At 41.4% G+C, this 14,574-nt stretch overlaps 1 protein-coding gene across 1 annotated transcript in view; it reads right to left on the bottom strand.

The window, feature by feature from the left end:
• The window catches only part of PANK2 (pantothenate kinase 2), a 43,238-nt gene that overhangs the window by 16,136 nt on the left and 12,528 nt on the right, over positions 1 to 14,574 (bottom strand). The window contains exon 2 of the mRNA XM_082744501.1: positions 2,406 to 2,758. Coding sequence (XP_082600627.1) covers positions 2,406 to 2,758 — 353 coding nt within the window. The remainder of the gene's footprint in view (positions 1 to 2,405; positions 2,759 to 14,574) is intronic.

Genomic DNA, 14,574 nt, shown 5'->3' on the forward strand with positions numbered 1-14,574 from the left:
AGAAACCCCAACAGCCTAAGAACCAATTCCTGAGGTCCAAAATCCACTCTGCACCCTCCCCTTAAATTACCACACAATGTTGTACCTCTGGTAGCAACCTGAATGATTTTCAAATATATTCCAAAGGGCATCTCTACAGGGTCCCAGAAAAAGATTTTCTCCGTTACCTATCAATGATCCAGAGTCCACTATGAAGCTTCCGCAAAGGAGGGGACCGTCTCTCCTCCAGCTACACTTCCCCTTTACTCACGGGTGGAAGACAAACCACTGAAAACCAACAACCAAAAGAAATTCAAGCAAAGAATATAGAAACTTGTTAAAAAAAAAAAAATCATGCCAATTCTATATTATGATTAAAGTCAGGAGACAGAAGACAACAAAAGAGAATAAGATCACAAACCAAACAATGACACGTGTAGAAAAAAGAGGTAGAATGACAAAGGAAAAAGCAGTTCTCTAAAATAACATTCTCATTAGTGGCATTAAAAACATGGTCACTGAAGATATTTTCAATCTATACTGCACCCGGAAGGTCCAGGTCTCGGCCAACTCACTTGTCCTCTCTCCCTCCTAACCCACCCCCACATCCACCTCAAAGGACCCAGCCCCAAGACTTTGCAGTGTTCACTAAAAAGAAACAAAAGCAGGTACCCACTGGCGCTCCCGCAGTGTCACACATGATTCAGACTCCTGCAACAAGAGCACAGCACAATACGCATCAGAAGGCATTTGGGGAGAGGAGGCTCCACTGCTAACCATTTCCAACTACCCCTGAGACCGCTGCTTGGGACCAGAGTTCTTGTTGTTTATAAATAGTAAGCCTGCCAGGAAACAACTGAGCGGACAGGAGAAATTATGTGGTAGATGAGACGGGAGACAACACTTGAAACGACATTTGAAGAAATGAAACAACATTTTTAAAAATTATTTTTCTTAATTTATTATTTTTTTAAAAGATTTATTAACTTATGTATTTTTATTTGAGAGAGACAGCGAGAGAAAGAACACGAGCAGGGGGTAGAGAGAAGGAGAAGCAGACCCTGCTGAGCAGGGAGGCCAACTCCCAGGGCTCGCTCCCAAAACCCCAGGATCATGACCTCAGCCAAAAGCAGAAGCTTAGCCAACTGAGCCACCCAGGTACCCTAGTTTATTGTTTTTAAAGTAAGCTCCATGCCCAACATGGGGCTTGAATTCACAACTCTGAAACCAAGAGTCACATGTTCTACTGAGCCAGCCAAGCTCCCCAAAATTATTATTTTTTTCCCCAAAATTATTATTTTTTTTCCCTTTTTTTTTTTCAAAGATTTTATTTATTTATTTGACAGAGAGAAATCACAAGTAGATGGAGAGGCAGGCAGAGAGAGAGAGAGGGAAGCAGGCTCCCTGCTGAGCAGAGAGCCCGATGCGGGACTCGATCCCAGGACCCTGAGATCATGACCTGAGCCGAAGGCAGCGGCTTAACCCACTGAGCCACCCAGGCGCCCTCCCCAAAATTATTTTTCAATCTCATTGTTCAAGAGGGGTTTTTTTGGTTTGTTTTTTTAATTTTTTATTTATTTATTTGACACAGAGAGAGATCACAAGTAGGCAGAGAGAGAGGAAGAAGCAGGCTCCGCTGAGCAGAGAGCCCAATGCAGGGCTCGATCCCAGGATCCTGGGATCATGACCTGAGCCAAAGGCAGAGGCTTTAACCCACTGAGCCACCCAAGCGCCCCGAGGTTTTTTTTTTTTTTAACAGTAATCTCTACATCCAACATGGGGCTCAAACTCATAACCCCAAGTTCAAGAGGTGCATGTTATTCCAACTGAGCCAGCCAGACGCTCCTCACTGCTCAAGATTTAATTTAACATGTTCCTCAGAGGTAGTTCTTCAGTCTGCTTATCACAGCTTTGCTATTTCTGCAACACTACAAGAACAACAAAATGCCATGCTTTAGGTGGTTGATCCTTATCTATCAACTTATCTGAACTGGGCAAAATGTAAACGCTACAACAATCTCTAGACAGCTAACTCCTGACTACCACTCATTTACATCTATCTAATCTTAATCGAACTCAAGAAAATTCAAGTTCTATCAGAAATGATTCCACCACTTGCTATTGGTATTACTTTTAACAATCAGATTACCAGCGCACCTGGGTGGCTCAGCTGGTTGAGCGCCCGACTCTTGGTTCCTGATTGGGTCATGATCTCATGGGTCATGGGTCATGGGTCGTGGGATCCAGCCCTATGTCAGGCTTTGTGCTCAGCAGGGAGTCTGCCTAAAGATTCTCTCTCCCTCTCCCTCTGCCCCTCCTCTGCACACACTCACACACCCATTTGCTCTCTCTCTCTCAGCTAAATAAGTCTTTTTTTAAAAAATCAGATTACCATAAATTGTATATAAGCCAAAAAAAATACATACTGTGAGAAAATCCTTCTCAAATTTGTATGCTCCACCTCCAGTGGCACAAAAGACAGTGTGGAGACTCGAGAAGTTTTTATCTCTGCCCATCTGAATGAAAGCAGGCATGTCGTGAGTGGGAAAGCGTATGAAGTGCAGATTGCCCTTGCGTCCACACAGAGTCAGGTCCTTCAGCTCCAGGTGCACGTCCCGAATACCTGTGGACCCATATGCCACGTTGGAGGTCAGGTACTTCCGAATGCTTTTAAGACTTTCCACCTCTTCCTCTTCTTCTTCAGCAGTGATGTCTTTGGGTTCAAAATAAACCAGCTTGACCAAGGTTCCACCAATATCCAAGCCAAACCATGGAAAAACTAAAGGGAGAAGGAAAAAAAAAAGTCAGAACAAATTTTTTCTTGAAAACTAAACATATATGTACTAGATTAGCAACTTATTCATACCTTGAGGTTTCCAAGGACTATAAATACAAAAAGGGGTTGGGGGGGGGTAGGAATCTGATTTGGAAATCTTAAAGAAAGAATAAAAAATCAGAACAGTGGTCCAACCCAACCCAACCCTCTTATAGAGGAAGCCCAAACTACACTTTGAAATATTAAAAAACATCAAAGTGACTACCCATGACCCTCAACTCGGGGGGGCGGGGGGGTAGAAAAAGAAAAAAGATTGAGAATGAAAATCTATATCCTTCCCCTTTGCTTAAATAAAAAAATGCTGAGGGGTGCCTGGGTGGCTCAGTTGGTTAAGCATCTGCCTTTGGCTCAGGTCATCTCAGAGTCCTGGGATCAAGTCCCGCATCGGGCTCTCTGCTCAACGGGTAGCCTACTTTTCTCTCTCTCCCTCTGCGCCCGCGCTCTCTCTGTCAAATAAATAAAACCTTTTAAAAAAAAAAAAAAGAAAAAGAAAAAGAAACAAAGGAAATGAAACGCTGAGGGATGCCTGGGGGCTCACACAGTTAAGTGTCTGCTTTCAGCTCAGTTCCTGAGCCCAGATTCCTGGAATGGATCCCTGTCAGCAGGGAATCTGCTTCTCCCACTTCCTCCGCCCTTCCCCTCCGAGCATGCGCTCTCTCCTGCTCTCTCCAGTAAATAAAATCTTTGCTTTAAGATTTTACTTATCTATTTGACAGAAAGAGAGCACAAGTAGGCAGAGCTGCAGACAGAAGAAGAGGGAGAACCAGACTCTCCACCGAGCAGGGAGCCCAACATGGGGTTCGATCTCAGGACCCTGGGATCATGATTTGATTCGAAGGCAGCCGTTTAACCAACTGAGACACCCAGGCGCCCCCCAAATAAATAAAATCTTTAAAGATAAATACATAAATTAAGAAATTAATTAATTAAATATTTTTTTTAAAAAGAAGGAAAAATGCTGAAACTTTTTTCAGAGCTCCAGTTTACTATGCAAACTAGGGGTGGAGGAAATTCCCAACCCATGTAACATGTAACCTTCAGTGGTCAATTTGTCCCTCAAAACCTGATGTAAAAATAAAAGGTTTAATTTTTTTTAAGATTTTATTTATTTATTTGGCAGAAAGAGAGGCAGGGAGAGAGGGAACATAAGCAAGGGGAGTGGAAGAGAGAGAAGCAGACTTCCCACTGAGCAGGGAGCCCAATCCAGGGCTCAATTCCAGGATCCCGGGATCGTGACCTGAGCAGAAGGCAGACGCTTAATGACTGAGCCACCAAGGCACCCCAAAATAAAAGGCTTCAAAGGACTTTAATGGAATAGGCATTTCAGAGTTATATCTGTTCCCACACAAATCCTTCCCAAAAAATGGCTTTGGGAGATCAGATGAAGATGGACTGCACAGACATGCATGCCTTGCCCTCCCAGCTTAGATCATAGAAATTACTAAAGATAGAGGTATACGCATATATGATTTTCCAAAATAGTTCTGGGAAACAAAAAATGATACTATCAACAGAACCAGGTTGACAGAGACAGTAACTGTTCAGAACCCTCAAAACAAGAATGCTGTAAAAACTGGGAGTAGCTATGAACACTGGGGGAGCACGGGGGTGCTCCATAAGCTGTACAGAGGGCTAGCTGCCTGGGGAAACAGGAGCAGGCTCTGGGGATCAAGGGTGATCTGGTGGGGTCATCTGGTGCAACTGGACAGACTAACCATTTCCTCACCTCCACCCTCCCTGGCCGCCCCCACCAGAGGCAAAGTCTTCACTAAACACAGGCATTTAACCCAAAGACTCAGGATGGCACCCAAGTAGCCACTATCACTCAAAAGAAATGAGGAGCTCCCACACCTGGCCACATATCCCTACAGTCCATCCTGAGAGTCTGGCAAAGAGACACTACATCCACTGACAGAACAACAATCCTCAAAACAGAGATGCCCATTTTACAAATTAGAATCACCAAAAGGGAAATCTACACCACAAAAATGAGAAACATCTGAGGAAAGAGTTGTAGGAACAAACAAGAGACTTAAAAATAATCATAAATATCCTCAGAGGTAAAATGAGATCTCATCCATGAAAAATGAATAAGCGGGACACCTGGGTGGCTCAGTCAGTTGCACAGCTGCCTTCAGCGCGGGTGGTGATCCCAGTGTCCTGGGATCGAGTCCTATATTGGGCTCCTTGCTCGGCAGGGAGCCTGCTTTTCCCTCTGCCTCTGCTGCCACTTGGCCTGCCTGAGCTCACTATCTCTCTTTCTGGCAAATAAATAAATAAGATCTTTAAAAAAAAAAAAAAAAAAGAAAAAGAAAAAGAAAGAAAAATGAATAAGCTACCACAAGGAAAAATCAGAAATTAAGAAATGATTTGCCACCTGTGGTTTTGACTGCAAGAATGTATATGTGACAGAATTATACAGAACTAAATATGCATATGCAAAAGAGTTTATGTAAAACTGGTGAAATCTAAGTCTGTGAACTGTATCAATGTTAATTTCCTAGTCGCTGGGGTTGGGGGGGGAGGGTGTGAAGCTTCTAAATCCAAAAAAGATGAATCTCAAAAACAGGCCGAGTAAAAGCCTCATACAACAGGCTACATACTATATGATTCCATTTCTATGAAACCCTGAGAGATGCAAAGCAATCATCTCTGCATCTGATAGAAAGTATATATATTGTAGGCTGGGAGAGGAGGGGAAGGAAGAACTATACAGGGGAAGGAGGAAACTTTCTGTAGTAACCCAAATCTTGATTGCTGGAGATGAGGAGAAAGCTTCATGGGTGTATGTATCTGTCAAAATGCATGGAAGTGTACACTTTTTTTTTTTTTTTTAAGATTTTATTTATTTATTGGGGGGGGAGCACAAGCACAGGCAGACAGAATGGCTGGCAGAGGCAGAGGGAGAAGCAGGCTCCCTGCTAAGCAAGGAGTCCGATGTGGGACTCGATCCCAGGACGCCGGGATCATGACCTGAGCCGGAGACAGCTGCTTAACCAACTGAGCCACCCAGGCGTCCCGGAAGTGTACACTTTAAATGGGTATAGTTGCTTGTGTGTAGATTACACCTCAACAAAGAGTTTTATAGAACAAAAAAAGGAACGAATCTATTTCCAAAATAAAGCTCAACCAATATATTTAACAGCAAAATGGGCACAGAAAAAAACAATGGAAAAGAAAAGTAAGAAATTCTCTCAAAATGCCTGTCAAGTATGAAAGAAAGGTAAATATATATATAGAACTAGGAAGTCCAATATTTACCTTCTCTGAGTCCCAGAAATTTCCTGGAGGAGGAAGGGGAGGAAAGACATAAATCATCAGGTTCACTAAGTGTTAAGTGGAACCAAGTACTGGAGGAAGGACAGGCTTGGACATATGCTATTGAAATTTCAAGAAATCCAAGGCGCCTGGGTGGCAGAGTTGGCTAAATGGTTGCCTTCAGCTCAGATCATGATCTCGGGTATCCGGAATTAAGCCCCATGTCGGGGTCCCCACTCAACAGGGAGTCTACCTGTCCCTCTCCCTCCACCCCTCCCCAGCTTATTCTCTTGCTCTCTCAAAAAAAATTCAATAAATCCTTTTAAAAAAACATTTTTTTTAAGTAAATGTCAAGAAATCTAAAAACTTCTAAAGACTGCATCGACATGGTTGGAACTGGAAGGGATTAGGCTAAGTGAAATAAGTCAAGCAGAGAAAGACAATTATCAGATGGTTTTACCCATATGTGAAACACAAGGAATAGCACAAGAAGACCACAGGGTAAGGGAGGGAAAACTGAATGGGATGAAATCAGAGAGGGAGACAAACCATGAGAGACTCTGGATGCTTGAACCAAACTGAGGGTTACAGAAAGTGGGGGGAGGGTGGGGGAGGGTAACCAGTGATGGGTATTAAGGAGGGCATGTGTGGTGATGGGCACTGGATGTTATATACAACTAATGAATCGCTGAACACTATCATCAAAAACTAATGATGGACTATATATATGCTGGCTAACTGAACACTAAAAAACAAATTTCCATACGATCTCCAATATGAGGAAGTTGAGAGGCAAAGTGGGGGATTTGGAGAGTTGGGAAGGAAAAAATGAAACAAGATGGGATCAGGAGGGAGACAAGCCATAAAAGACTCTTAATCTTGCAAAACAAACTGAGGGTTGCTTGGGGGGTGAGGGGGGTTAGGGTGGCTGGGTTACGGACATTGGGGAAGTTATGGTGAGTGCTGTGAATTGTGTAAGCCTGATGATTCACAGACCTGTGCACCTGGGGCAAATAATACATCATATATTAATTTTAAAAAATTTCCAAAGGGAAAAAACTGAATTCCTACAAAGATACATAAATCACATAAATGTGGAATTAAATTTTTCATCAGCAACATAGATGCTAAAAGACAATGGAATCACTGGCTTCAAAGTCATAAGGAAAATGATTTTGAAACATATCCAGCCAAATCAGCTTTCAAGAAAGAATGAAAACAAATGTTCACACATGAAAGAACTCAATGTTTACTACTTAAAAACCTTCTCTGAAATAATTAGTAAATGCATTCCAATATAATTTAAAAAGCATCCAAGAAGGTATGAGCTTTAAGAAATGATAAGCAAAGGAAGCAGCAATACATCTGACTTTAAAAAAATCAGCAATCTGGAGTTAAAATACATGATTTCAACACAGGAAGTTGAAGAGGGAAGAGAATGGAAAGGGAAGTGAAGCAAACTGCAGTTCTGTCTTGATGCGGGAGAGACCATACATGTCCTGATTAATTCTAAATAAGAAGAATGAAGTGATGGTTTAAACCCATCAAAATTTACAACTAACTCCAGAAGGAAAAACAAAAACAAAACACAACAAAAAAAAAAACACAACGAACATATAACCTTCAAACTATGGAAAAAAATCATTTCAAAAACAAAGAAAAAATATGGCAAGCACAAAATAAAAAAATAGGAATGGGGGTGCCCAACTGGCTCAGTCAGTTAAGTGTCTGCCTTCAGCTCATGTCATGATCTGTGGGCCCTGGGATCAAGCCCCACCTCCAGCTCCCAGCTCAGCATCAGGATCCCAGCTCAGCAGGGAGTCTCCTTCTCCCTCTGCTGTACCCCCATGCTCTTTTTCTCTCTCAAATAAATAAATAAAATCTTTAAAAAAATTAACATAAAAGTATCAGTAATCACAAATCAGTCAAATTTTCCTTGTAGACTAAAGAGGAAATGTGATTATATGCTTATATAAAAAGATATACTTAAGATAACAAGTAGACTGGGGGGAGGAGCAAGTTGGCAGAGGAGTAGGAGACCTATCATCAGGTCCCATGAGTTCAGCTGGATAGTTAAGAAACCATTCTGAATACCTACAAACTCAGCAGAAGATCGAAGAGAAGAGCAGCAAATCTATGAACAGAAAAGTGACCACTTTTGGAAGGCAGAACCAGTGCAGAAGTGAATCTGAGGAGACATTCAGGAACACAGACATGGGGGAGACGGGCCGGCTCCCAGCAAGCAGCAGAACAGCAGAGAACAAAATCGGAACTTTTAGAAGTCTGCTCCACTGAGGGACATCACTCCAGAAGCTAAGCAGGGGGTGAAGCCCTCACAGGAAACTGTGGTCTCAGGATCCGTGGGGTCACAGAAAGACCCGGGGTGCCTGAGTGTGGTAGAGCTCCTAGGTATTGGAGCCGGGAAGCCGACTACAGAGCTGGAGCCAAGGAGGGGGGCTCTCAGCTCCAAGTTACCTTAAACCATGATCCAAGGAACAGTTGGGCCACTGCTCTTCGAGCAGGGACCCCACAGGTGGCAGATCCAGAGAGACTCCCTCCTTCCTCCTCCGGGAGGAGCGGCGCGGGAGCGCAGTGCAGGAATATGCTGGGTTTGGAGACTCCAAACGGGGCTGTGCACCAGAGACAGAGATGCTTGGTCACAGGCTGGGTGAGCTCGGAGTGCAACCAGAGACCAGAGAGATGGGAGGGACTGACCACTTTTCTCTGAGGGCACACTGAGGAGTGGGGCCCTGAGCTCTTGGCTCCTCCTGGTGGGAGATTGGGAGGCAGCCATCTTCATTCCCGGCCTCCAGAGCTCTACGGAAAGCATTTAGGGAACAAAAGCTCCAGAGAGTGAACCGGAGCAGATTGCTTAGTCCGGCCCCTGGCAGGGGCGGTGCAATTCCACCTCAGGCAAAGACATCTCAGAATCAGTGCAACAGACCCCCTCCCCCAGAAGATTAGCAATGACATCCAGCGAAGACCAAGTTCATTTATCAATGAGAACTGCAGAACTCCAGAGCTAGGGGAAAGCAACACACAGGATTCATGACTTTTTCCCCATGATTCTTTAGTCCTTCAAAGTTAAATTTTATAAACTTTACTTTTTTCTTATTCTACTTTTTAAAATTTTCCTTTCTTTTTAAACTATTTTATCTCATTGGTACCTTCTTAAAAATCTTTTTTCAGGGGCACCTGGGTGGCTTAGTCATTAAGCATTTGCCTCCAGCTCAGGTCATGATCCCAGGGTCCTGGGATTTAGCCCCACATCAGGCTCCATGCTTAGTGGGGAGCCTGCTTCTCCCTCTCCCACTCCCTCTAACTTGTGTTCCCTCTCTTGCTGTCTCTGTCAAATAAATAAAATCTTTTTTAAAAAATCTTTTTTCAGGGGCACTTCGGTGGCTCAGTGAGTTAAAGATGCTCAGTGAGCATCTGCCTTTGCTCGGGTCATGATCCCAGGGTCCTGGGATCAAGCCCCAAATTGGGCTCTCTGCTTGGCGGGAGGCCTGCTCCCCCCCCCCCCGCCTACTTGTGACCTTTGTCTGTCAAATAAATTAATTACAAATAAATGAATAAATAAATATTTTTAAAAATCTATTTTCATTTTCATTTTTATAGTCATATTCTATCCCTTCATTGTATTCAACCTTATTTTTTGTATACATACAGGTTTTTTCTTTAAAATTTTGGGATGCAGATTCTTCTAATAGATCAAAACATACCCTAAATCTAGCACATGGCTTTGTTGTAGTCTCCAACCTGATCACATACTTTTCCCTTTTTTTGCCTTCCTTTTTCAACCAACTTCTTATCAATTTCTTTTTTAGAATTTTTAAAAAATTTTCATCTTTACAATCATATTCCATCCCATCATGTTTACCCTTTTTCGTGTGTGTGTGTATACATATATATGTGTGTGTATAGAAAAAATTTTCATCTTTACAGTCATATTCCATCCCATCATGTTTACCCTTTTTCGTGTGTGTGTGTATACATATACATACATACATATATATATGTATATATACATGTATATATTTTTCTTTGTTTAAAATTTTGGGAGGTAGTTTCTTCTAACAGACCAAAATACACCCCAAATCAAGTGTGTGGCTCTGTTCTATTCATCAGTCGTGTGTGTGTGTGTGTGTGTGTGTGTGTGTGTGTGTATTTTTCCCCCCTTTTTTCCTCCTTTCTTCTCCCCCCAGTTTCAGGTCTCTTCTGATTTGGCTAGTGAATATCTTTCAGGGGTCATTGCTACCCTTTTAGTATTTTGTTCTCTCATGCATCTATTCTTCTCTGGATAAAATGAAAAGGCAGAAAAATTCACCACAAAAAAAGAAGAAGAGAGAGTACCGATGTCTAGGGACCTAATCAATATGACATCGGTAATATGTTAGAACTACAGTTCAGAATGACGATTCTCAAGGTGTTATCTGGGTTCAAAAAAAGCATGGAAGATACCATAGAACCTCTTTCTGGAGAAATAAAAGAAATAAAATCCAAAAAAGTTGAAATCAAAAAAGCTATGAAGGAGGTGCAATCAAAAATGGAGGTTCTTACTGCTAGGATAAATGAGGCAGAAGAGAGAATCAGTGATATAGAAGACCAAATGATGTAAAATAAAGAAGTTGAGAAAAAGAAAGACAAACAACTACTGGACCACGAGGGGAGAATTTGAGAGATAAATGATACCATAAGACAAGACAATAGGGGCGCCTGGGTGGCTCAGTGGGTTAAGCCGCTGCCTTCGGCTCAGGTCATGATCCCAGGGTCCTGGGATCGAGCCCCACATCGGGCTCTCTGCTCAGCGGGGAAGCCTGCTTCCTCCTCTCTCTCTGCCTGCCTCTCTGCCTACTTATAATCTCTATCTGTCAAATAAATAAATAAAATATTAAAAAAAAAAAAAAAAGACAAGACAATATAAGTTGGGATCCCAGAAGAAGAGAATTAGGAAAATTCTCTGCTGTAATTTGCATAGATAGATATATAGATATAGATATAGATATAAACACCAAAGTATACACTTTATATTGGAGCAAATTACAGCAGAGAATTTCCCTAATTTGGTGAAGGAACAAGCATCAAAATCCAGGAGGTGTAGGGAATCCCCCCTCAAAATTAATAAAAATAGGTGCACACCCCATCATCTAATAGTAGAACTTACAAGTCTCAGTGACAAAGAGAAAATCCTAAAAGCAGCTTGGGACAAGAGGTTTGTAAAATACAATGGCAGAAATATTAGATTGGCAGCAGACCTATCCACAGAGACCTCTCGGGCCAGAAAGGGCTGGCATGATATATTCAGAGCACTAAGCAAGAAAAATATGCAGCCAAGAATACATATCCAGCTAGGCTGTCACTGAAAATAGGAGAGATAAAAAGCTTCCAGAACAAACAAAAACTAAGAGAATTTGCAAACACCAAACCAGTCAACAGGAAATTTTGAAAAGGGTCCTCTAAACAAAGACAGTGTCTAAAAGTAACAGACCAGAAAGGAACAGAGACAATATACAGTAATAATCAATACAATGGCACTAAATTCATATCTTTCAATAGTTACACTGAATGTAAATGGGCTAAATATCCCAATCAATAGACACAGGTTATCAGAATGAATAAAAAAACAGACCCATCAATATGATGTCTGCAATAAATTCATTTTACACCCAAAGACACCTCCAGATTTAAAGTGAGGGGGTGGAAAACAATTTACCATGCTAATGGACATCAAAAGAAAGTTTGGCTCAGGCCATGATCCCAGACTCCTGGGATCCGATCCTGCATCGAGCTCCCTGCTTGGCGGGAAGCCTGCTTCTCCCTCTCTTACCCCCTCTGCTTGTGTTCCCTCTCTCGTTGTGTCTCTGTCGAATAAATAAAATTTTTTAAAAAAAGAAAGAAAAGAAAAGAAAGCTTGGGTAGCAATCCTTCTATCAGATAAATTAGATTTTAAGCCAAAGACTATAATAAGAGATAAAGAAGGACACTATATCATACTCAGAGGGTCTGTCCAACAAGAAGATCTAGCAATTTTAAATATCTATGCCCCTATCATGGGAGCAGTCAATTATATAAACCAATTAGTAACAAAATCAAATAAACACATCAAAAATAATACAGTTACAGTAGGGGACTTTAACAACCCCCTCACTGAAATGCACAGATCATCTAAGCAAAAGATCAACAAGGAAATAAAGGCTTTAAATGACACACTGGACTAGATGGACATAACAGATATATTTAGAACACTCCATCCTAAAGCAACAGAATATACATTCTTCTCTAGTGCACATGAAACATTCTCCAGAACAGATCACACCCAGGGTCTCAAATCAGGTTTCAATCAGTACCAAAAGACTGGGATCATTCCCTGCATATTTTCAGACCACAATGCTTTGAAACTAGAACTGAGCCACAAGAGGAAAGTTGGAAAGAACTCAAATACATGGAGGCTAAAGAGCATCCTACTAAAGAATGAAAAAATCTTTGGGATACAGTAAAGGTGGTCCTGAGAGGAAGGTATACAGCAATACAAGCCTTTCTCAAAAAACAAGAAAGGTCTCAAGTACACAACCTACTCCTACACCTAAAGGAGCTGGAGAAAGAATAGCAAAGAAAGCCTAAACCCAACAGAAGAGAAATACTAAATAGAGACCAGAGTAGAAATCAATGAAATAGAAACCAAAGAACAGCAGAACAAATCAATGAAAATAGGAGCTGGTTTTTGAAAGAACTAGTAAAACTCACCTGGCCAGACTTATAAAAAAGAAAAAAGACCCAAATTAATAAAATCATGAATGAAAGAGGAGAAATCACAACCAACACCAAAGAAATACAAAGAACAATTATAAGAACATATTATGAGCAACTATACGCCAGCAAATTTGACAATCTGGAAGAAATAGATGCATTCCTGGAGACATATAAACTACCATAATGAACCAGAAAGAAACAGAAAACCTCAACTGACCCATAACCAGTAAGGAGATTGAAGTAGTCATCAAAAATCTCCCAATAAACAAGAGCCCAGGGCCAGATGGTTTCCCAGGGAAATTCTACCAAACATTTAAGGAAGAATTAATACCTATTCTCCTGAAACTATTCCAAAAAGTAGAAGTGGAAGGAAAACTTCCAAACTCCTTTCATGAGGCCAGCATTACCTTGATACCACAACCAGACAAAGACCCTTGTCAAAAAGGAGAATTACAGACCAATATCCTTGATGACCATGGATGCAGAAATTCTCACCAAAATACTAGTCAGTAGGATCCAACAGTACATTAAAAGGGTTATTCACTACGACCAAGTGGGCTGCAAGGCTGGTTCAACATCCACAGATCAATCAATGTGATACAATACATTAATAAAAGAAAGAACAAGAACCAAATGATACTCTCAATAGATGCTGAAAAAGCATTTGACAAAGTACAGCTTCCTTTCTTAACCAAAACTCTTCACAGTGTAGGGATACAGGGTCCATACCTCAATATCATCAAAGCCATCTATGAAAAACCCACAGCGAATAGCATTCTCAATGGGGAAGACTGAGCGCTTTCCCCTAAGGTCAGCAACATGGGAGGGCTGTCCACTATCACCACTACTATTCAACACAGTACTAGCCTCAGCATTAAGACAACAAAAAGAAATAAAAGGCATCTGAATCAGCACAGAATAAGTCAAACTCTCACTCCAAAGATGATACGGTACTTTATGTGGAAAACCCAAAAAGATTCCATTCCAAAACTGCTAGACCTCATACAGGAATTCAGTAAAGTGTCTGGATATAAAATCAATGTACAGAAATTAGTTGCATTTCTATACACCAACAGCAAGACAGAAGAAAGAGAAATTAAGGAGTTGATCCCATTTACAAATGCACCCAAAACCTAGGAATACCTAGGAATAAACCTAACCCAAACAGACAAAGCACTATAAAGCACTCATGAAAGAAACTGGGGAAGACACAAAGAAATGGGAAAACATTCCATGCTCATGGATTGGAAGAACAAATATTATGAAAATGTGGGGCTCCCGGGTGGCTCAGTGGGTTAAGCCTCTGACTTCAGGTCAGGTCATAGTCTCAGGGTCCTGGGATCGATCTCTACATCGAGCTCTCTGTTCAGCAGGGAGCCTGCTTCCCCCACCGCTTGCCTCTCTGCCTACTTGTGATCTCTCTCTGTGTCAAATAAATAAAATCTTGTAAAAAAAAAAAAAATACTATGAAAATGTCTATGCTACCTTTATAAATCTACACATTTAATGCAATCCCTATCAAAATAAAAGAAATGGAACAAATAATCCTAAAAATTATATGAAACCAGAAAAGACCTCGAAAAGCCAGAGGAAAAAAAAAGAAAGCCAAAGTTGGTGGCATCACAATTTCAGACTTCAAGCTCTATTACAATGCTGTCATCATCAAGACAGTATGGTACTAGCACAAAAACAGACACATAGATCAATGGAACAGAACAGAGAGCCCAAATATGGACCCTCAACTCTACGGT

The sequence above is a fragment of the Mustela nivalis genome, assembly GCF_964662115.1.
Source record: "Mustela nivalis genome assembly, chromosome: 8".
NCBI classification, from domain to species: domain Eukaryota; kingdom Metazoa; phylum Chordata; class Mammalia; order Carnivora; family Mustelidae; genus Mustela; species Mustela nivalis.